This window comes from Lissotriton vulgaris, chromosome 5 (assembly GCF_964263255.1).
Source record: "Lissotriton vulgaris chromosome 5, aLisVul1.2, whole genome shotgun sequence".
NCBI lineage: Eukaryota > Metazoa > Chordata > Amphibia > Caudata > Salamandridae > Lissotriton > Lissotriton vulgaris.
The window spans coordinates 1,917,450,200-1,917,474,902 of NC_141693.1; the positions used below are offsets into that span (position 1 = coordinate 1,917,450,200).

At 47.2% G+C, this 24,703-nt stretch overlaps 1 protein-coding gene across 1 annotated transcript in view; it reads left to right on the forward strand.

The window, feature by feature from the left end:
- The window catches only part of LOC147717715 (E3 ubiquitin-protein ligase TRIM39-like), a 305,695-nt gene that overhangs the window by 139,435 nt on the left and 141,557 nt on the right, over positions 1 to 24,703 (forward strand). The window contains exon 4 of the mRNA XM_086924496.1: positions 16,390 to 16,412. Coding sequence (XP_086780622.1) covers positions 16,390 to 16,412 — 23 coding nt within the window. The remainder of the gene's footprint in view (positions 1 to 16,389; positions 16,413 to 24,703) is intronic.

Sequence of the window (24,703 nt, forward strand, 5' to 3'; positions counted from 1 at the left end):
CCTGAACTCAGAATAATAAAATATGTCTTTTAGTAAAGTTTATTTTAGTATCCTGTGTTTGCAAATGCTACTTTTAGAAAGTTAGCATTTGCTTGCCTAACCATGTCAGCTCGCCTCTGCTGGTATGTGTATCTGACTGTCTGGGATGTGTGAGTGACAGGGCTGGGGGATGACAGGTGGTGAATGTGCAGATTGCACCTTAGTGGGAGGTAGGAGTGGCTCTTGACTCTGGATCTTGCTGTGCTCTGCCACCACAATGCTGGCTCCACCCTCCTGGGGAGCGACTGATGACTCAGCCGACACCTGGCCCAGGAAGAGCGAAGCCCCATCAACAAGGTACTCTGGCTGCCCCTGTCCGCACAATGCTGGCTCCACCTCCTGTGCGGCGTCTGATGCGCCTGCCCCTCACACTGAAAGCAGAAGCCGGATTACGCCCACCAGAGTACTCAAGGACTGAAAGTGGCTATGCAAAGGTCCCCCTGGCCTGCGAGAACAAAAGAAATGCAGTATAAAAGTAGGAGCCCTGCTCCTTGTAAATTAGATCCTGTTTGTGCTACAGAAGGAACTCTGCCCGACGAGAAGGACCTGGAAGGACAAGGAAGGGTGCTGACTCTTGCCTGTGTCTGGTGCCTTGCTGCAGAAGGAGAGGAAAAGGAAAGACTACAAGAAGACTTTTGCTTTGTGAAACTTTGTGCCAAACTCTGCTAAAAGATCTCCAAGGGCTTGCTGCTGAACTTGCCCCCTGACCAGCGCCCCAGGACCAGTGGGCGCTACACCCTGAAGAAAGCGACTGTGTGTGCTGCTTATCGCTGCAGTACTGACCGAGGGGTCTGGGAGCGCTGGGCAAGCCTGCCACGCCCCCCCGTAATCCAAGGCATCGACATCCCCCCAAGCACCGTGACCGGGGCCCAAAGCAACAGCGAGAGCAACGTGAGGTCCAGCCGCCGCTGGCCCGAACACCGTGACCGCATCTGCACCGGGAGCCCGAGAGCAACGTGAAGGAGGACCCGTCCGGGCCAAGCTCCCGAATTGACTGCGCTTCGAGCCGTCAATCCACCTGCGAAGACGGACAGCCGCCCTGTGATAATTCCCCTCTGGTCGGTATCCTGCCCGACAGCTCAGCTGTGAGCGCACAGCTGCAACCGGCCTTTGGCTGGGTACGTCCTGCACTTGGGGACCGTACTGCCACTGGCCGCCACCACACAGCCGCCGCCTCCAGGGTCGGAGCAAACGACGAGGAAAGGACCCTGCCGCCACAGAGCACCGCCGCCCCGGATGACCCGTGACCTGCCCGGCTGAGAGCCGCAGCGAACAGCGACACCGGAAAAGCAACGCAACGTGGGACAGCTCCCCTGGAAGCCGCCCGCTCCACAAGAATTTGAAAGGTCCTGTGTTGTATCCTCACGGTGCGAGCGTCCTGCAACCCGAGCTCGCACCGCGCTATCTGCTCCCAACGCGAGCCACCTCTGAAACCGAGGCTCGCACCGCTCCTGGTCCTCGAGGCACGAGCCCCTCTCTGAAGCGAGCAGAGACAGCGGAAAGCGCATTGAGGCGCTACAAGACATTGAACCTTACTGAACCTGGGCCGAAGGCCCAAAAGATTGCTTATTGCTAAGAAAGAACTGTGGCAACCTGAACTTAAGTAAACTGGAACCGCTATTGAAAGTTTGACAACTGTATTTACAAACCTGCTTGAAATCTATATAAAGATATATATTTTTACAAATACAGTTTGGTGTCATTGTGTGGTCGGTTGGTTGTGATGGTGTGATATTGCAAATGTTTAACCCTATGTGCCCCAAAGATTAGCCTAAGACTGCTTAAACCACACTACCTAGAGGGTAAGCAGAGGTTGTCTTGAAGGTAACCCTCAGCCCTGACGAGGAAGAGAGAGTCCCTGCTTGTCGCTAGTGCTACACTGCGCCAACTAGAGCCTCCCCCTTCCTACAGTAGACAAACATGCGGAGCGCCTCGACATGTCTGAGAGGCGGATCACAGAAGTGGAAGAGGGGCAAATGGAACTTGACAAAGATCGCAAGCACATGGCGAAACTCCTGCAAGTGATCCAAGACAAGTCGGAGGATTTGGAAGCTCGCTCCCGGAGATCCAACGTGCGTATCGCGGGGGTCCCAGAGACGACCCAGACGGGTAAGATGGAGCTCTTTGTCGAGAAGCTACTCACCACCTTGCTAGGGGGTGACATATTCTCCAGCATGTTCATAGTCGAAAGAGCACACCGCTCGCTGGGTCCGAAGCCGCCTCCGGGATCCTCCCCGAGGCCCATAATATTGAAGCTTCTGAACTACCGGGATAGGGATGCAGCGCTATGAGTCGCCAGGGAGAAAGGACAACTACAGTATGAGGGTTCCAACATCTCCCTGTACCCGGATTTCACCGCCAAAGTGCAGGAGAAGCGGCGACATTTTGCACCGTATAAACAGCAGCTGCGTGATCTAGGTATGGACTATGCGATGCTGTATCCAGCGAAACTGAGGATAACAAATCCTAAAGATCTTCAAAAGGCGCTGAAGTCCAGGACCAAAGAACAACGGAACAGCCCTAGGGAACATGCAAATGAACAGGACCCCTCCAGCGGGCTAGAGGAACAAGAATGACCGTCCGTTTCTACTGACCTGCCTGAGCTTTGGTGGCCTGCGGGACATCGCAGAGAAACGCCAAGCAGGGGGGCAGATCGTTTGGCGACCGGAGGTTGCGGACTGCCTTGATGGAGCGATCTGAGAGTTCTTCCCGCGCAACCACGGACCCTGCGACATGGTGAGAATGTTCCAAGTCAATGTTCCACACTTTCTATATTAGACTTTTTGGCCTGTTGCATCTGTCGACTTGTGGACTTTGGGATGTTGCTTCTTAATGTGGTTCTATTTGACTAGAGGGCTGTTGGGGGTTGGGTGGGTTGGGCGTTTTGCACCGGCAGAGACTGGTCAGTATCTTACACAGACACCCGTACATGTGGAGCCGTTGAAGGTTACGAAATGGGTGAAGATGCGGTGAGCCGGAAGGCAGACACTGTCTTTAAACGAATGTTACCTGTTCTAATTTTGGCGACATCCGCCCTAGCGCTGATAGCACAACAGGTTCCAGTTGGGACCTATGGGGGCCTTTGGGGGGTTTGGTTGGGGTGGGGGTATGCAGTTTGGGCCAAGTTGGGGATGGTCTGCTGTGGGAGGGGGGGCTGTGAAGCTTTGGTTGTTCTGTTTTGTTTCACTGTGTCTTGCCTCACGATATGCAAAGTGCCTGCTTCGAACACTTGATTGCCTGCAATATGGCCTGTCCTACATATTCGGTTACATCAATGCAAACAGCGCAATGTCCTTATGGCTGAAATAGGTGGTGAGCGGGCTGATGGGCGGCTTGCACTGATACACGCCCTCACGTGGAATGTAAGGGGACTCAATGACCACAGGAAGCTCAGGAAGGTATTGTGTTATCTCAGGCGCCACAATATCGACATTGCGCTCTTGTAGGAAACGCACCTCCCATTATCGAGTACTATGCTGCACACTAGGGGATTGGCGGGGCACATAGCAGTGGCTGGGTTCACCTCACACGCTCGAGGGGTCCTCACCTGGGTAAACCCACAATCGGGCATCTCGATACAGACAGTGGGGGTCGACATGGAGGGACAGTACGTCATAGCGTCCTGTAAGGGGCGGGGGATGGACTTGCTGGTGGTTAGCACATATGGCCCCAACTATGACTCCCCTGATTTCTTTGATGCCCTAGCCAATGTGATAGCCAGACACGAGAATCCACATATACTCTGGGGTGGGGACTTTAATCTGACACTAAATCCAGACATAGACAGGTCATCGGGACCCCCCCCCCCCCGTCGGCCCTCAGCAGCTGCGCAATCGCTCACGGCAAAGCTAGTGATGCTGGATATGACTGATGCATGGAGGTACAGGAATGAGGGGAGGGGCGGTTTTACACACTACTCCGTATTCCATGACATACACACCAGTATAGATTATTGGTTCATCACAGCGGGAATCAATAGAGCCATTGGACATTGTAAGGTGCTCCCGCGCACCCTTTCTGACCACTCCCCCCGTCTTGTTAACTTTAGACACCCCAGTGAAGGGATTCGCACCGTTTACATGGCGCTTCCCCCATACTCCCTGTTGGACCCGCTCTTCCGCGGCGAGCTGGCAGAGGCGATTGATGTGTTCTTCGAGAAAAATGTGGGGTCTGTGGAGGACTTCCAAACAATTTGGGAGGCGTTCAAAGTTTGTATTAGAGGCATAGCGATGTCCAAGCACTCCAGGGTCCTAAAGACTATCAGGGCCACCCTTGCAGACCTTGAGCTCCGATTGCAAGCGCTTGAGGCACGAACTCGCTCTAGCCCTGATGACACCACAGAGGATGACATTAAGCGTCTCCTGGCAGAATATCATGAAGCTGCGGACAGGGAAGTACAGCACCTAGGTAAATACGTCACAGCCCACACCTATGGCGAGGGAGAGAGACCGGGCTCGGTCCTGGCCAATGTTGTTAAAGGCCAACGGAGAAAGGCGCTAATCTCAGACTTACTAAATTCGGATGGAGAAAGGGTGACAGATGAGGCGGAAATTGCAGCGATTATTATGTGGAGCTATATTCTTCCAGGAGCGGCGACATGTCGGCCGACATTCTGGACTATCTAGACCAGTGTTTCCCAAACTGTGGTCCGCGGACCCCCAGGGGTCCGTGACACATTCCCAGGGGGTCCGTAGGCAACAGTTTTAAAAGCACAGAAACATTTCTTGTATAATTAGCAGCTTTCCAGCAACAATAAAAGTGTCAAGAGAATGCCAGCGATTAATGTACCTGCTGGAGTGCGAGGAGAGTTTTGTTCAGTGGCAGCTTTGATTTAACTAATGTAGCACAGAGGGTTAATGTGCCTACTGCAAAGAACGTGTAACATGCATCTTAAAAAGCAGCATTTTATGTGCCTAGGTTCGTGGTTACTGCTATTGTCACAGAGATTCCTTTATTACTGTGCACTTCATAAGTGACAGTCGTAATCTAGCAGAGGGACCTATAAACTGTCATCAAAGAGCTGCTTGCAAACTGCATGGTACCAGTTAGTAACTTAGGGGCATATTATCAAGGGGGTTTATCTCCGCTTTTTTGGCTTTAAAAGCCAAGAAAGCGGAGATAAAATTATCTCCCTATTACCAAGCTGTCGCTAACACCAGTTAGCGACAGCTAGTAGGAGATAGCGACCATCTTGGGCCCCACTTTGCATGTCAGTGATATTTATCACTAATGAGATGCAAAGTGGGTGTGCCAAGATGTTAGAGACTGAAAACAGTCGCTAACATCGCTATCTCCTATTACCAACTTTTGGAGATATTCGCGCTAAGCGGGAATATCTCCAAAAGCTAACACCTGCCCTGAGCAGTTCTTAGCCATGTTATCCAATGGGAGGTGGATAACATGGCTAAGAGCATTTGCTCGATAATGCATGAATATCGCTGACTTTTCAGCGATATTCATGCATTTCGGCCGTTTTTTATCGCATTTGCGATAAACCTTGTTAATAGCAAGGTTTATCTGCGATAAAAATCGCCGATGTGCGGCGATAATTTTTGTCTCTAAACAAGTTAGAGACAAAAATTATCGCTAGTTGTTGGTAATATGCCCCTTATTTTGTCCAACTTATTCATTATCCTGATGCTGCTAAAAAGATATATTTGGGTGGAAATACATGTTTTATGTTCAAGTCAATGCTAGCCACTGTGTTATGCTCTGAATCCAGTTTGTGCTTTTCCAGACCAAGCACTCTTTAAACATTTTATATACACACTGATTTACATGTATGATTCAATGTCTCTATATGTGTGTGATGTAAAGTGCTCTGACATCCTACAATGGTATGAGAGATGCTACAAAACAAATGAAATACATGTGACAGAGGGGCTATTACTTCAATATAAAATACTAAGGGCCAGACGTACGATCTGTTTTTATATGCGCGAACGGGTTTGTGAACCCGTTTGCGCATGCAAAAACCTATTTGGCCATGTATATAGCCTATTTTGCGAGTCGCAATTTGTTTGCGACTCTCTAAATAGGTTTTGCAACTTCCTATTTGGAAGGAGCAATCCCTTCCAAATAGCGAGTCTCAAAACCATGTACAAATGTTTACCACCTAATTCAAGTAGATGGTAATGCATTCGCAAATGGGAAGGGGTCCCCAGGGGACCCCTTCCCCTTTGCAAATGCATGCAAAATTATTTTTTAAGGTCAGGCAGTGGTCCCAGGGACCTCTGCCTGCCCTTAGAAAATGAAATGAAAATGTTTCATTTTCTTTTTTTTTTTTAAATGCATGGTAAACAGGCTGCATTTTTTTTAAAAAAACCTGCTTTATTTAAAAGCAGTCCGAGACATGGTGGCCTGCAGAGCCCAGCAGGCCACCATCGCTGGGAGGGCTGGCATTCCCAATGGGCTCGCAAATTGCGAGAGGCTCATTAGCAATTTGCGACCCCATTGGGAATCCCAAACAGTATTAAACACACTGTTGTACATTTCATTTAGCGACTCGCAATTTGCTACTCGCAATGTGTCGCAAATTGCGAGGCGCTAAATGAAATGGTTGTAAATCTGGCACCAAAATCCTTAGTACTTTGAGTATTTGTTTTGTGTTCACACGTGTGTATTTTTTTCGAATTATTGTTTTAATGTTTGAAATTTAACTCATACAAATTGCTTGGGGGTCCCCGGCTTCCAGTGGTGACTCAATGGGGGTCCTCCAGAGTCAAAAGTTTGGGAACCACTGATCTAGACCACATACAACTCCCGTTCCTCCCAAACTCCGACAGGGAGTTTCTGATGTGCCCTATTCAGATTGACGAAATCAGAGACGCGCTAGCCTCCATGAGATCGGGCAGTACGCCAGGCATCGATGGGCTGTCTGTCGGATTCTATAAAGCGTTCCAGGAACAACTGCTGCCGCACATACATACCCTCCTGGAGGACATATGCGTGCAAGGCACCATGCCCAGCTCCATGAGAGAGGCGATGTTAGTCACCATTCTGAAGCCGGGTAAACCACATGACGACTGTAGCTCATACCGCCCATTATCGCTCCTCAACGTTGACACCAAGCTCTATGGCAAGGTACTGGCGAACAGGCTTGCGCTGCTGGCCTCTGACTTAGTGGCCCCAGAGCAGGCGGGATTTATCCCATCCAGAAACCTGACTTACAACATACGAACGGTGCTGGGTACCATACAACACGTGAAACAGGATACACCAGCGGTAGCGCTTTTCTTAGACATGGAGAAGGCATTCGATTCCGTCGAATGGCCATTCCTTCTTCAAGTGCTACGCCGTATGGGACTTGGTGAACCCTTCATCCAAATGATAGGAGCGCTGTACGACGGCCCCTCGGCTAGGGTCCGAGTGGGCAATACGGTCTCCCGCCCCCTATTCATAGGGCGGGGCACCCGTCAGGGATGCCCATTATCCCCTTTACTGTATGCACTCGCCGCCGAGCCTCTCGCTTGTGCACTCAGGGAGTACCACAGCCACGAGGGGGTTCGGTTCCCCACGTACAAAATAGTCGTATCTATGTATGTGGACGACACGTTGCTGTATGCCCACAACCCCGCTACTACGCTTCCCCCCTCCTGAGGGAGGTGGTTCTGTTTGGTGCACTATCGGGGCTCAAGGTTAACTGGGCGAAATCGGTAGTGCTGCCACTCACTCCGGCGACCACGCGAGTGGAGACGGAGTACCCTGTCCAGTGGACGGAAGACCCGATTAGATACTTGGGGATCCAGATACACACGGACCCAGACCAACTGCTAGGACAGAACTATGGGAAGGCGGTCAGTAAGCTAGAGGACGATATAGAGATATGGTGCAAACTCCCCCTTACACTGCTTGGTCGCATTGCCATAATGAAGATGATAGTGCTGCCGAGATTTCTGTTCCTCTTTAGCGCACTGCCGATTGTGCTCTCTAAGGCCTTCTTTCACCGCTTGAACAGCCTGATGATAAAACTAGCATGGGCAGGGAAGCAACCGAGAGTCAAGTGGACAACGCTCACCCTCCCGTACAACATGGGGTGTCTGGCGGCACCGGACCTCGAGTTGTACTACAGGGTAGCCCAGGCGTCGCACTTGCACACTTGGGTACACGGCGACCGGCAAATCCCACATGTTAGGATGGAACGACTATTCGCCCATCCAATACCGCTCCCGGCGACGATCTGCCAACCGCAGGACCGTCGGACAGGGACGCTGGACTCCATCTCCTGTACTAACCACGCCTGGCACTCACTACTGTTCCGACAGGGGGGGGTGGTGATTTATTCACCGGAGATGCTGATAGAATGGATGCGCTGGCTCCCGCCCATGGTGGACAAAGCGGTCACACAGGGGCTAACAAACTTGGGGCTGTGCAAGGCAGGCGACCTGTTCCTGGACGGCACTGCCAAAACCTGGGACCAAGCGAGGAGGGATGGAGTTGAGCCACCGCTGCTCCAAAGATTCCACTTCCATAGAACTCGGAGCGCCCTATCGGAATTTTTGGGCCCGGACATGGCGGAGCCTCCGGAAGTCCTTGAACTAACGTACATAATCACACACAAAGATCCCAAGAAGCTGTTGACCAACCTCTACAGCATAGCTAGATCGCATGGGGAGCACAGACCCTCGAAAGCCCGGCTGGACTGGCAGAGAGATATAGGAACGACACTGGACGACGCGACGTGGCGTTACTGCTGTGAAAACACGAAACGTATTTCCCTAAATCGGCTCATACACTTTAAATTCCTCCAAAGGGTGTTTTACAAAAAATTGTTGTCCCTGACCCAGGAGTCTTATCCACATCAGGGGGTCCTTGATACCTACAATGTATTACACCCCGGCACAGCTTCACAGATACGGGCTGCGAACGGAGGCTCACTGCGAGCGCTGCCGGGCGGCTGACGCAGACTTCCTACACCTCTTGTGGGAATGCCCGGGCATACAGAGGTTCTGGCGAGATATATTTACCGAGATGAGCAAAATACTGGAGGTGGACTTGGACATAGACCCGGGGTTAGCACTCATAGGTAACTCAAAGGGGCTATCGGGGGCGATACGCCGACTCGCAGACATGGGGATGCTAATGGCCAGGAGAGTAGTGGCACAGTGCTGGATGCGAGGCCCTCTACCGACTAAGACCAGATGGGCCCGGGACATGCTATACTGTAGCACACAGACGGAGAATGAACTGTTACCTCCAAAAAGCCGCCCGAAAAACTTCTGGGCCCTCTACAAAACCTACGTGCAGGGGCAGCAGGCTGAAGACGCATGTTTGACGGACAGCGGGGTGGAGGCAGGCGAGTCAGGATGCTAATGGCCAGGAGAGTAGTGGCACAGTGCTGGATGCGAGGCCCTCTACCGACTAAGACCAGATGGGCCCGGGACATGCTATACTGTAGCACACAGACGGAGAATGAACTGTTACCTCCAAAAAGCCGCCCGAAAAACTTCTGGGCCCTCTACAAAACCTACCTGCAGGGGCAGCAGGCTGAAGACGCATGTTTGACGGACACACGGGGTGGCGGCAGGCGAGTCAGGGTGAACCAGCAGGGGTAGGGACAAGGGGGCAGTGGGGTCGGACGGGGTGCGAGGTATACCAGAGGGGGGTGCACTAAGGGGACCACACACCACAAGGAGATGCCTCTGGATATCACACTAAAAGTTAGACGAGGACCGGGATCTTCATTGGGGTCCTACTACAATTGACCACACAGATTCCAGCAGACACGGGGTCTGGGGGCAGGACGGATATGGGAGGACACGGGCAACGGGGCACGGAGCGGGGAACTGTTGTGAGGCAATGAGCGAGGGTAGGGGGGGTAGTGCAATAAGGGAGTTATTGGGTTGATTTAGGGGGAGAACAAGTTGAAAACGCACATGAATATTAGAGGCCGCCGGCACTTCTGATCAATACTAGATTATGAGAACACGAAATCCACACTGCGCCGCCGGACCCCCGGTTTGTCGGCCACCAGGCTTTGTCCTGTATGAATTTGAGTTGAATGTAATACCTGTGACGCGGCCGGCCCGGAGGGGTTGTAGGCCAGAAGCTGTGTAACTTGAAACTACCTCTATGTGCAATAAAAAAAATATTTAAAAAAGCTATATGTTGTGAAGGACCAAGAAAATAAAGAACTGTATTCTGGATAAGACTGTCCAAGACTCTACACCTGTTCTTTTGAGCGCTTACTAGGACGTAATAGTAATCTTTTGTCTTAACAGCCAAAATACTTCCAAGATACAGAGTTTTACCCAATAAAAACTGCGAAAATAGGGAGGACACAGTTCAATGTAATAAGAAGGCCTCTCCCTTCAAAATCATGGATTCTGCCACTGGCCATCAGATGTGGAAGCAGTACCAAATTGCAGAAGAGTAGTTGACTTGTTGATTCACAGAATTGATTGGATTCTTTGAGAAAGGAGGCTAGCCAGTCTAGGACCAGATCTGAATGTGTTCTTTTCCGATTAAAAGAGATGATTCTGTGCCATGCTGTGGCCTGAAACCTGAATGGGAGTTGGTAATTCATAAATTTGTTCAGAGATTCAGGTTTAAGTGGCAGGTAAGAGATAGGCTGGTAACCAGAGCGGGTCAGAGGGTCTGCAGCTTCTTGGGGGGTAGCCTTAGCATGCTTTTGTTTAACGTGGACCAAAGCTGATGTAAAAGACAGGTGAAACAACTGACAGAAGTGTGAAGCTCTCTGATCAATAGGCAGTAGAGGGAGATAGGAAGATCAAAGATCATTGAGCATTACAAGGGAGAGATTAAGAAGAGAAACATGGGACATGCACAGAAATCTACCAGTGAAGGGACCACAAGAGGCACCCATTGAGCTGGAGAACACCCAGAATCAAGCTCAGCAGGAAGCCCACTGCTGGGAAAGGCACAGTCAAAATACTAGCCCCACTGAGAAGAAGAGGAGCCACAACTCCAGCGTTGAACTCAATAGGGATCCAGGGAATGGAATGCAGAACACAGAATGCAGAACCAAAGAAGATGATTGTTTGGCTTTCTAACCAGCAGGATCCCCAGATTAAGTGCCCACTAGGTCTACTGCCTGTGATGTTGAGAGGCCAATGCAGTATAGAAACAAAGGGCTAAGCTTGAAAACGGAGGGCCAGCCATGGCACAGAGCTTAACCTGAAGTAAGACCACATGGAACACTGTCAATCCTGTAAACAGATCAAATAGTACACCACCCCACAAACGTATTGGGAACGGGTGCAGAGGATTAAGGGGCACAACCATGGCCCAAAAGGTAGAGTACAGGGATTCCTTGGCCCACAAGAGCCCTGAACCCAGCAACCCATAATAGGCCAGTGTTAGACCTGTCAGCCTTAGGATGGTCTTCCACCAACTTTTTTGCCTTCATCCTCCCATTTCTGCTGATTTTGTTTTGTTTGCCTTAGGACTCTTCACAGTTTAGCTTATACCACTACTAACCAGTGCTAAGGTGCCTGTGCTCTCTTCCCTTACACCCAATTGGCACTTGTACGTCCCTAGTAAAGTGTTACTCCATGTACCTGTACATTTAATTCTAGTAGTGGGTCTGCAGCAGTTTCCCTTAAGGTAGGTCCTAAACTGGCAAGAGGGCAGGGTGCAGTGTAGTAAAAATGTTTGACATGTACATTTCCTTTATATGTCCCGTTAGTGAAAAACTCTTAAATTTGTTTTCACTACTGCAAGGCCTTCCTCTCTCATAGCATAACATTGGGTTACTTTATTACATTAATAAGGGATCGCTCTCACTTGGGAGCAGGTGGGGATAGTGAGTTTAGGAGGTTTTTTTAAAACTCTCTATAATGCTAAAGTCGAATTTTAGAAAGTTGCCATGTTCTTTTCCTAAACACCTTGTGCCTGCAGTCTGTAACCTGGGTCACATGACTAGTTGTAGCTGGCAGTTGGGCTTTGTGTATTCCTCTCAGACAGCGAGACAAACGGGGAATAGGTGTTGGCAGGATGTGCCATCTCTGTCATGGATGAGAGGAGGAGCTGTCACCTACCACACCTGCACATCACAAAGACTCTGCTTCAGCACACTGGAGAAGAGTTTTACCATAGCCTGTTGTGCTCCCAGACAAGCTGGGGCCAGGACAGGGACGAGGAGGAAGGAAATTCCCAACACCTCTATAGGGGGATGTCTCTAGAAGCTTCTCCCATGTCAAAAAAGACACCAGATATAAATACACAGACCCCGTCTTCAGATCACTTCTCGGCCTGTGGAAGACTCAGAAGTACTGCTCTGCTGCAACCCTGTTGCTCTGCTGTCCTGCTGCCTGAGTGAGAAGGACTGGACCTGCACCTTGAACCCAGGACCACCAGAGGATCTCCAAGGGCTAGTTGCTGGCCTCCTGCTCAGAGCCTTAGGGACAGAATATGCCCCAGTCATCCAGAACCCTCTACCTGGATTCTTCCTGCTGGTAGTGCCCCTCCAGTCCTGGACCTTTAAAAGTGAGGGCAGAAGGTGCTCTGCCAGCCCAGATGTGGACTTCACAGCTCCCCGGAACAAACGCAGCATGATGCAACATCAACTCAAGCCCTCACAGCTTCTAATCGGAACCTATGCACCACAAATGAGCCTTGATGCAAGCCCGCATCACAGCCCTTCAGAAACGCCACTCACGATGTGCTCCTTGGAACCGCCACTTCGTGCTGCAGCACTCCGCATCCAGAACTTGGGTACAATCATCAGCGGGCTTAACTTGGTCCCTGCATCCGACTCGCACTCTATCGTGCTCAGCCTGAACTTGTGATTTTCTCCCTGTTTTAGGCACTTTTTTTACCTACATCTTTAAATTTGCACATCATCAGTACTACTAATTGGCGTTTTGTCAGTTTAGGTCCTGATTAAGAGTTTGCCGGTGTACACAGATTCATGCATCGAGCCCTTAATCAGGGCCTTTGTGTCAAATAGTGTACTAAATTTTACTCTTTTTTTCTAACTGGTTGTGGGATTTTTCTTGTGTTGTTTTTGTACTTTATTACTGTGTGTGTGCTGCAAAATTACTTCACGCATTGCCTATAAGTTAAGCCTGACTGCTATTGTGCCCAACTACTAGAGTTAAGAACAGGTTCATTTGTTTTGCTTGTGTTCCAATCTCACATCCCTCCAAATCCCCACAACACCCTTCCAGGCCAGGTTGGACCCATACAGAGGATCCAAATGAGCAAGCCACATCCCCACTGGATCCCAGGGAGGCACCTGGATTCTGCAGCTTGGGTGTCGTACCACATGAGAGCCACGAGAGCTTCGAACAGAACCCTCTAACAGTATAGTGATGACGCCACAAAAATCATGGACAAGTTCGGTTTGGTGCTTAGAACCCAAAGAGCTGACCCAGGTCCCACTGCTGAGAGAACTACTTCTGAAGGAAAACTACCAGGGCCGTAGCCCTTTGGAAGCCTTGGATCCATGCTCGCAAGCATCCAGTCCACTTCATCAGAACCACAAGGATGGCCAGAGCCACACGGAGGACTGGCCATGCATAGTCACAGTTTTAACTTGGAGAGGGAAAAGGGGAAATACATTTAGAATACAGAGCCTGGCCATGCCTATTTCCAGATTTATGCCAAAGACAGGCAACAAAAGCAGAATGATTGTGGTTCTCGCCGTCCACTGGGCCAGCTCCTATGAGGAAGTGGCTTGGTAGAGGATTTGTAGAAATGGGCAAAAAGCATTTCTTTCTTGTCCGTAGAGATAGGGAGGGTCTGACGTAATGGATTTCACTCCCAGTGTTAGTGAGGGAGCGCAGAAAAGTTTTACGGAGGTAATTAATTATTCCAGAGGAAGATTAAAATTTCCAAATTATATTGGAGTGTTACAACCTATCCACCAAAATTATACGCTCTAGAGCACAAATGTATAGGAGTCTAGGCGGGATGTAACCCTTTCTTCAGTTGTATTGACCCGTGATTGACCTACTTGATGAGGAGACTTTTTTGAAATGTGAGGATTTTTTATACACACTAGGCATCCGTTTCGAAACTGGTAAGCTTTGGAAAGGGGTGATGTTCACCTATGTTTCAGAAAGAAATTAACATCTAGATCTCAACCATCAATGGAACATGCTCTTCTCTACACACAGATCCTGATCAACTTGTTGGTGAACTGCCCTCAAGTTGGAAGGTGGACCTACTCTAGGGCACCTGCTCTGTATTGTCCAACCATATATTTCTTGGGTCTGTAAATTTACGTTGAGAAGTGTAATTTTTTTATTTTGAGTGTAAACAAAAGGAGAAATTTGTATCAGTCACAATTATGTCCACTCAGTGCATGACCGCCATCTTCAAGTTCTTTTTCTCACCATCAGCTTCAGAAGCATGCATCTAATGGGACTGAAAAGCAACATTTGATTAACAAACACATGACATCAAAGCCACTTCAAAATCAGAGGGATGTTTTTTCTCAATTCCGCAAACTAGAGGGGATTCTGGCCATAGGACAGATTGTATAGATTAACTGTTTAGCTGTATCTCCTGGGTTTTGTCACGACTTGTTAGTTCTAGAAAAACTCTTTTCGGATTCTACCCTCTTTGTTATAACCATGCTCATTGGTTAATACACAGACTGTGTGAAATCATTTGATGCAAAACATTTAGTAGAAACATTACGCTAATCACAGCATGGTGGCGAGATCTGATCCTAGTTCAGATTTACCGCTCCAAGGATGATAGCTGGACTGAGTTGGTACAGAGTGAATAATTCTCCAAATCGGAGAAGGAACAAGCTGAGTAGATCGTTATTATCTCTGTCGTGCCTTCAATCCAAAACAGACCTATGGGAGCTAAAAGAAGGAAAAATGGTAAGTTTGAAATGCCTCCCAGTAAGGGACTATAGGAGTCTAAAATTTCATATTAGAAATCTCAGGAACACACGCTTTGTCTCCATCATCCTATTGTGTCATCACCTCACCTTTTGGAGGTGGAGATGGCAGAGTGTATGAATCAGTAGCGTAATGTACTCAGTGGCTTGTTGGCCTGTGTTTAACCGTTTCGTCACAAGTACATTACGCTTCGGATCTGCTCAGCCTTCCATCACTCTAACATTAATAAAATGAGTAACATTGAACTTGGTAACAAAAATCATATATTATCCATATTAAAAAAAGCACTGTAGACTGTTGCTTTCTGTTGTTTTCTGTTCTGTAAACAATAATGATAAATATCTCACCTGGATACTGATGCCTGCAATCCTAAACTTTCTCCGTTAACAAAGTTAAAAGTCATAAACACAAAAACGGGACTAGTGTCGGATACAGTGCGGTACATAGAGTGGGACCTGCTTTTAAATCTTGGTTGGGGGTCTTTTATTCAGGATAATCCCTTCTTTGAATCCAAGGTTACAGATTTGAGGAAAGACTGTTATCCACTTTTCCATGTCACAATGATCGAAACAGTTTTGTTAACCTTGATCAAAGCGACTAGTAAATGTTCATGATTCCGACATTATTTCTTAAAAATTGTATCTTGTTTTTAGTCTTTCAAATAATTGTATGGAGAATCATTCAAATGCATTCCTACAAAGCTTTCTAAAGCATTATATCAAAACCTCTCCATTTTCCCTTCTTGACCACCAAATAACAAACTATTTATGATATCCCCATTAGCCTCTCCCATCCACTGCACAGGTAGGGTCAGATTTGTTCGGGCCATCTTTGTTCCTCCCTTCTCCTGCTCCTGTTGAATGACGGTCTGCTGTTGTTTACAGGGTTCTCTTATGGCTAAAGGTTCAGATCCAGAGCTTGGAGCCTGTGTGGCCATGTCAGGCCTGCCTCAATCCCCACAAGTTGGTTAACTAAGGATTATCAGATCGTACTAAACGTTTCACGCAGATCTGCAATGTCATAAAAAATGTTTTCCATGGTTGTCTAGTAGCTGTCTTAACTTGGTGGACTCGCCCATATCTTTGGCCCATGCATCTCTATTACTACCCTGTGACATATGCTAATAATTAGGTTATCACAAAAGGTCCCATGAACGTGTGGGTTCTCACTCTAAAAGGTGTCTCTGTAACCATTAAAAGCATGTGTCTTCATTTAGGCTCCAGGAAGCAGATTAAGAACTTTGTCTTTGCATCTTTGTAAATTCTCTTTTGTAAATGTTTTACCAAGATGATCCTGTCTAAGTGATTATTAACATAGCATAACAGTTTGATGTTCATTATGTACTGTAATTGTTTATTCAGTCACAATCCGCATCCTTGTCTGGTGGCTCGATACAGATGAATGGGTCTTCCCATCAGTCAGAAAAACCTCTTGTCCTCCAGTAGCGGCTCAATGTCTCTGCGCAAAGGAAATCAATGCTCAGGATTGTGAGGGATGAATATTTATCTTCTTAATCTCTTTTCCTCCCTAGGATGTACGGATTATCTTGAACAGGTATGTTCTCTTCTTCTCATGTCCATTCAAGACTTGCCTTTGTTCCTGCTTTATTTGTTTAATTATCACCTCTACTTTGTTATGGTATATGTTTTTAATAAGGACACTGTTCACCAAAGTGTGCTTTAGTTTCACCTTTGGTGCATAGTATAAATCTTCACTGGAAGTTTGCATTCTGCTATAGATTGGTAGATCTTTAAGAAGTTTGCAGTATGAAGATGGTCTGAGCAAACCTAAGCAATTGTTGGCAGAGAGCTCCATGTATAAGCAGGCATTGTCATTTCATATGATTGGGTGGTAGCATCTAGGCCATTTGCAAAGGAAAATATAGGCATAATAATGGATAGACAGGTAAATGTGTTACTCATTGTATGCTTCTCCACAGGCATGTACAATTATCTCCAATATATAGAGACTTTCTCCAAATTAATACAAGTCAATGTTGCAGGCTCACTTGACTGTAATTAATTGGTTTCAGAAGAAACCTATCTAGAGTATGCTGATGTCCAGACCAAGGAAGCACTGAATGACCTTAGAGGAAAGATATCTTTCATATGCACACTTACTAACTCTACGCTTCTGACAAACTCCCACTTCCTTTACCAGACTTGAAAACAAGGTTACTTTTATAAAAAATATGAAATGCACAACATGAGGCATCATGGTTCCAGGGACTACATGGTCCTGCAGACCTATCAGCAAATTTAATACTGTGTGAAGCTTTAAAGTGAAGAAAACAACAATTATAGTGGTCTTCGATGAATACCTTCATAAACACATGTATACATTTTTATATATTACAATATATTACAGAGAGACACTAGCTACTCTGTAGTTATAGTTAGGAACCCGTTATTAATTGCCAAAATTCAGAGTAATTCCTGTCAGGGAATCTGGTAATATAGAAAAATGCGATTCATTTCACTACCTATTATCCCTTTAAAAACCGGTAATAGGTAGGGAACAACAATGAAACCTACTGCTTATCCATATCTGGGGCCCTAACCTACATGGCTGCCTATTATGTTAATAGAAAAACAAAAACAAATTTTCCTAACTCTGACATGGGTACTTGTTTTGCTCCCAGTTTTGCCAACCTGTTAATTAATAGGTAGGCGGAGCTGGTCATTAGTGCCCTGGACCAATTTAATATACATGTTGTCTTATAGATCGGACACATTGACAAATTATTTATCATTTGGAAAGGGAGCAGTAAAAAATAACTGAGTTTGTAACCACATGCTACAGCAATACCTTGAACCTCAAATTTACACACCACATCAGTAAAAAAGAAATCGAATTTTTGGTCATCAATGAGAAATGTATTAGAATAGATTGATCACTAATCTGCAAATAAAAGCTACTGCTATTACATGCTAATAGCAGCTACCCAACATACTTGATACATAGTATTGCTAATGGTGACTTGCTTTGGGGCAGGCACAGTTGCAGCTATAATGAGACTTTTGATTTTGGAATGCAATAACAAGGTGAGGTTTAAGGAAAGAAGCTATCCAAAGAAAACACAGGATGCTGCCCTCACATGTGCCAGGCAAATACAAAAGGAAGAATTATTAATTCCCAAAACCATGACACAAGGTGCTGACAACAACAATACCATATTCATTAACACTTATAATCACAGAGTCAATGAAATTAGAAATATCTATGACAAAAACTGGAAGGGTTTAATGACGGAGCAGAACCTTAGAGAACCTGTAGAGAGACATCCTAAAATGACATACAGAAAGGTGATCACTTTGAAGGATAGGTTGGACAGGAATGACAGTCCTAAAATGGCTTCCATCACATCTTTGTTGATGTGGTGGCAGCCAAACAGATCTTATCTTAAGATCTGTCTGCTCAGAGGGTCCTCAGCGGCATGAAATGTCTATATTCTTTTAAATGTAATCTCTCTAAAACTACTAAACACAATCACTCCAAATCACAACAAGGCTGCTTTTCAGACTAAGATCTAGCTTTCTCTTCCCAATTTGGTGTAATTCAGTTCAGCCGTTTTTGCTGTAGCTGTGTCTTATTTTCATATGACAAAATTAATGGGAAAAATTAGTTTTGGTACACTCCCATCAACCTTTTTCTTTGCCCCACTTAACGGATCACCCCAAAAATTTCCAGGAAGGAACAGAGGTGGAGGAGACTTTTTTTGGAAAGTTTTGTGAAGATCCGTCACACAGCGGCTTAGTTATTTAAAAAAAAATGATATGCTCCTTGCCCAACGCGCTATGTCCTTACAATTCTGTGCAAGGGATATAACTAACCTTGTCCTCAGGGGCCTCTTTTTGTCTAGCTCCAGGCACAGAGATTGTTTGGAAGTGGGAGGGAGCTAGCCATGATGACTACTCAATTCAAGATCCTACTTGAAATCTTTGTTGCTGTTGCCTTAATCATTGGACACCCTGTTGTTTTATACGGATGCCTGTTGTTTTGTCTGGATGTATTTCGTTGTTTATCTAATTTATATACCCTTAGTATGGAGTTTAGCCATTCATTATGTACTGGTGGATTAGCTTTTACCCAATTAATGCATATCTCCCTTCTGGCTAACAGGATTAATAAGAAAAAATGTTTTCCTGATCTTTATTCAATATTTCGATAGCTTGTGTTTTGGTTAATCCCCAAAATAATTGCTTCCACGCTTACCTCTATCGGCTGTTCCAGCACATCAGAGAGAGTCCTACCCATCTGCTTCCAGAAATCCTCCAGCTGTACGCAGTCCCGGAACATATGCAGGTCATCTGCTCTCTCCTCCCCGCATTTGGGGCATTTTTTTATTACCTTGTTGCTGTCGATCTTTGACAGTCTTTTTGGAGTCCAATACACTCTGTGTGTCGTGTAAAGGCGGTTTTTCTTCAGTGGGGCAGACCTTACCACGCTCCCTAGAATTGCCATTGAGGTTTGCCAGTAGTGAGAGATGTCGAGCCATGGCAGGGATTTCCCCAGATTTCTTTCGGGGCTTCATGCTTTGATTCTCCAGCGTTAATGAGAGCCCAGTACCAATATGATATCTCTTTCTTGAAAAGCTTTGTGCACAGTAGTTTTTGCTCAACAGCTTCATCCCCTTGTAAGTTTTCCTTTATACCCTTAATCCAGCTGTTCAATTGATAGTATTTAAATCTCGCTAATAGTCCCTGGGTTTTCGTGTTTAGGGTCTCCCATCCTATGATTTTATTATTCTCTATTAACTGTCCCCAATTGTTTGTTTTCTTCTTTTAGGGGGTTTACTAGCCTGTCTTTCAGACATTCAGGGGTTCCTGGGGAGTCCCAGATTGGTGCGTACTTTCTGTAGTAAGGGATTTTTAGGATCTTCTTGCTCCATACCAGGTTTTTGCAGCTGATTTCAGTGTCTTTAGCTTGATCTTCTTAAAGTATTTGGGATGGCTTAGTTATTAGCAGACCAAAAAATGTTTATCCTTAAACTCTTGTAATGCTCCCAGTTTTGCCAAGCTGTTGATTAATTGGTGGGAGGAGCAAATCCTCAGAACTCTGGACCAGTTTAATAGACGGGATCAGATACATTGACAAATCATTTTTCATTTGGAAAGGGAGCATGAAAAAAGCCAAATATTTTATAAGCACTCAACAATAAGAACTAGACCCTCAAATTTACAGGCCACATCAGAAAAAAAGAAATATTTTTTGACATCAATATGACAGTTTTAGAATAGACCACCCCTAATCTGCATAGAAAAGCTGATGCTGGAAACACACTATTACATGCTAATAGTAGTTAACCGAAATTCTGGATACATAGTATTCCTAATGGCGACTTGCACTGGGCCCTGCACAATTGCGGCTCTGAGAGTTTTGATTTTGGAATGCAACAGCAAGGTGGGTTTAAGGAAAGAGGCTAGCCTAAGGAAACACTGGTTGCACCCTCGCATGTGTCAGGCAAGTACAAAGGGAAGAATTATTAATTTCCAGGACCGCAATGCTAGAGGCAGACAAAATATAATCACCGAGTCCATGGAATTAGAACTTTCTTTGAGAAAAACTGGAAGATTTCAAGCGACGGAGCAGAGACTAAGATAAACTGTAGGGTCATCCCAAAATTACATACAGAAAGGGGATAACTTTGAAGAATAGGTTGTGCAAGAATGACATAACTGACAACTCCAGCCTCTATAGTATTTGCAGTAGAATGTTTTTTTTAATGCAAACAGTGCAAGGCTTGCATCAGAGTTGCAGGAACTGCTAGACTGAAGACTATTCAATTCGTGAATGATGCCCTCTTGGGCTTAATCTAAATTATTACCAAGTCCAATGTTCATATATTTGATTTCTGGTATTGGTTGAAATGCATTGTGAAGGTGCTTAAGAAATCTGATTTCATGACTTGCTGAGGTGCATTCCACTCTAGTAGGATCAATTTAAAAAAATGTTTATTTAGGGCTTTTACTGGGAAAATATAGTGGGTGGCACCCCCTTGCATCCAACATGTTGTTTTTGATGACTGCACAGATGTAATGCTTGGCAGACTGTGTTGCAAGAATCAACAGATTCTAAACGTTGGATGATATGCTGCCCACTGCGGCTTGATATGCAATAAATATAATGTGTAGAAGTTGGTAATATCGGGTGTGGTTACTTTTACACTCCGATCCTGAGTCAACTCCCTATTTTGCTGTATTTGTATGGGGAGCAGCCTTTACGCATTTGTTACAACGCATGCCATTACATCACACGTTGTTGCAACGAAAAAGGTGTGCAGCAGTGGGTAGAATGTGTTGGATTTAATTCCAACACCTTCTCTACTGTTGAACACACTGAAGTTGGAATAGAAAATGAATCTATTCCAACTTCCAGCGCCCCGACAGAAAGTCGGGTAAAGGTTAGCGTTGCAACGGCATGCCATGTAATGGCATGCGTTGTAACGTCACATATTCCATTTATACCCATACATTGTACAATAATTTTGGGTGCAATTCAAGACAAAGCAAAACAACTGGTATTTTGTTGTGGATTGTTCACAGTACGCAGCATTTTATGGCAAGGAATTTTTTGTTGACAACAAGGAGAATTCCACAGGTTGTTATAATATGGCATCCACATTGCAACACTAGCAATAGTCATTTGTAGCTTGCCCGCCTTGTCACCGACGTCATAAATCCAGTCCTGCTGTTCCCTACCCATGACGGTAGCAGCGTCGGTGGCAAGATCTCGATATTCCAATTGCTTAAGGGAGAGATTATGTAGCAGCTCGGGCACTTTTGAGAGTCCAACTCCATAATCTCAGCCTCAATGCACACCATGTCGGCGTCTCTGTTCCTGCGAACGTCCGCTATGAGGGCAAATGCCTCACCCCGCAAGCCCGTCTTAAACGCCTCCCATAAGGTGGCAGCCGATGTAACCGACCCCACATTCTCAGTAAAGTAGAGCTCGATAGCCTTGGCCAAGAGACCACGTGTCTTTGGGTTTCGGAAGTACCACGGGTTGACCACCACAGGCCGCTCTGCAACCACAATTTTAAAATCGAATGACACCCACACCGGGGAGTGGTCCGAGATGCCCCTCGCCAACAGGCGGGCCTCCGAGATCGCCGGTGCATGAGCAGCCAAGGCAAGGACATAATCTATTCTCGACAGGCTACCATGTGCGCCAGAATGAAACGAATATTGGCTTTGGGTGGGATGCAGGAGTCTCCAGCAGTCGACCAACCCCATAGTATCAAGGAAGTTGGGCAGCCACAATTGCGAGCTACGGAGGTCTCTAGGCGGATGTCTGTCCAAAGACCCGGAGCAAACCGAATTAAAGTCACCCCCCACAATAAGCAACCCCGTAGGCAAATTCAAAATGGCGCTTCCAAGGTCTTGAAAAGTGTTGTTTTGCAGCCCCGGGGGAACATAAACCGAAACGAGAATCAAGACGCGCCCCTCCCACCGCCCCGCCTCGTCCACAACAGTGGAGTCAATCTCGAAAGGGAGGGACGTGCGCACCATAACACCCGCCCCCCGGGACCCCGAAGAGAACCCTCTTGAAACCCTTCCTGTTGAGCGCTCGGCACGTATTCCCCACCAAGTGTGTCTCCTGCACCAGAACAACATCAGTCATATGTCTTTTGAACAGTTGCAATACCACCCCTCTCTTAATGCGATCACCCAAGCCATTAACATTCCAACATAGAACTTTCAATTTCCTACCCCCCATCGTCGTACCTCAAGCCTTCCCCAGCCCCTAGAGGCCCCACCGATACATTAAACGAATCAGAGCATACAACACATTGCCTAAGAGAAAGAAGAAAGAAACAAAGAAAACACACAAAACCAGCCCTCACACCACCCCCCACCCTGCACCCCTGCAGCAGACTAAAAAGCCCCCCCAACCAGCAGTGTGCCTGTCGCCCCATAAACTAAGCTACAAGAAGACCCTAGAGGAGAAAGGAGCCCACGTAGTCCCCCCTGCCACCCTCCATGAAAGAAAAGGATATACCCAATAAAGTGCAATAGCTTGGCATTATTGGTCATAGTCAACGGGCACACCAACCGACAAAGGTAGTGCGAGAAGTACTACTCCTGATGATCGGGGCCACCAGAGGCGCCTTCAGAATGTTCCTCCTGCTCCTCGCGTCGGTGCGGAAAAGTGTCCAGCCAGTCACTCGCAGACTCGGGCATATCGAAAAACAGAGCGCGGCCATCACGTTCAATGCGCAGTTTAGCGGGTAACAACTTAGAGTATTTCAGCCCCAAGTCTCTGAGGCGTCGCTTCACTCCCGCAAAACTTTGGCGCTGTCTCTGAACAGCCCTAGTGAAGTCCGGGTAAAAGTTAACATCCGCGTTCTGGAACTTGAGAGGCCCATGTCGCCTCGAAGCCTGGAGGATCACATCTCGATCTCTGAAGTTGAATAGGCGGGCGATGATGGATCTCGGTGCGACGCCTGTCTTCGGAGGGCCGCCCGGTATTCTATGGGCCCGCTCGACCGAGAAAAAGTGACTGAGGCCTGCTGAAGCCAGATGAGTCTTAATCAGATCCTCGACAAAGAGGTCAGCGGCCGCTTCCTCCGCACCCTCCGGTACCCCAATAATACGCACATTCTGCCGCCTAGCACGTCCCTCGAAATCCTCCAGCCGCCTTGAGAACAGGTCATTGACCGACCGCAGGTTACGGACCTCGGTTTGCAGGTTCGAGACATCGGTCGTGAGGCTGGCAGTTTTGATATCAAGCGATTTCACTCGATCGTTCGTTTTGCCCAGGTCGGCCCTAATCAAATTGAGGTCGATCGCCAGGGTGTCCACTTTGTGTGCCAGGACCTCGTGCTGTTTGTGCATCTCGGTCCTGACGCCAGCGATAGCCCCCATGATGTCGCGGAGAGTGGCCTCCGACTCGTCGGGAGAGCCCGCACGTAGAGAGTCTTTAGATTGAGCGACAACAGTGGGCGAGGTCCTTTGCTGGGCGTACCGGTCGATCTTGTTGGTCTGAGGTTGGACCGTCTTCCTGCTGGCCCGGTTCGCCGTTCTATCGGGATCACCCCTGCCCGCCATGTTGGATCTGGGCAGAACAAAGGGTAGTATTCCGATGTCGCTTCAGGCACTCAAGCGGACGCGGAGCGTAGCCACCACAAATGTCAAGTCAGCAGCAGGCCACTCCGCGGCTACGTTCGCTCCGCCAGCAGAATCAGGAGGCGCTCACTCAGCATATCGATCATGCCCTGCGTCATCCCGGCTGTCGGCCATCTCCGGAACAATGGTGCACCCCTGGCACAAAGTTCAACACGATATAACTTCGTCAAGGAGTGTCGGATTTGGAAACGGAAAGTGGATCCCGTGTCTACGACCACTCACCAGTTAGAATCCACCGCCGTGGATCAGGATTTCTTCCAGGATATGTGCGGAGGGTCGGAGGGTCTGCGGAGCTCCGAGCTTACGCGGCCATCTTGCTTGCCCGCGAAGCTCCTCCTCCAAGCGTATGGGCTGTTGATTGATTTTTTTTTTAATATCTTTATTGCATTTTTATTATTTTCACGGTACAAACAAATCAAGCATCGGTGTACATTGCACTTGCATACAAGATCAATATCACTGTGTTATTACATATATGACCCTAAATATTGCCCCTTATTGATCACAGCGTACTCCGTCTCTATTCCGCAGAGGGTAACGTGCATTGGAAGTTTAGTATGGGCATCTGGTGCCCACATATGCTATCACCTCCAGATTGAGGGGCAGGACATGTCCAACATATATATCTTCTTCCAGCTACAATTAGTCAGAAGCGAATAGGTCTACCAACACAGTTACATACAACTTGTTGCCCAATACAATTGTTGAATAACGATA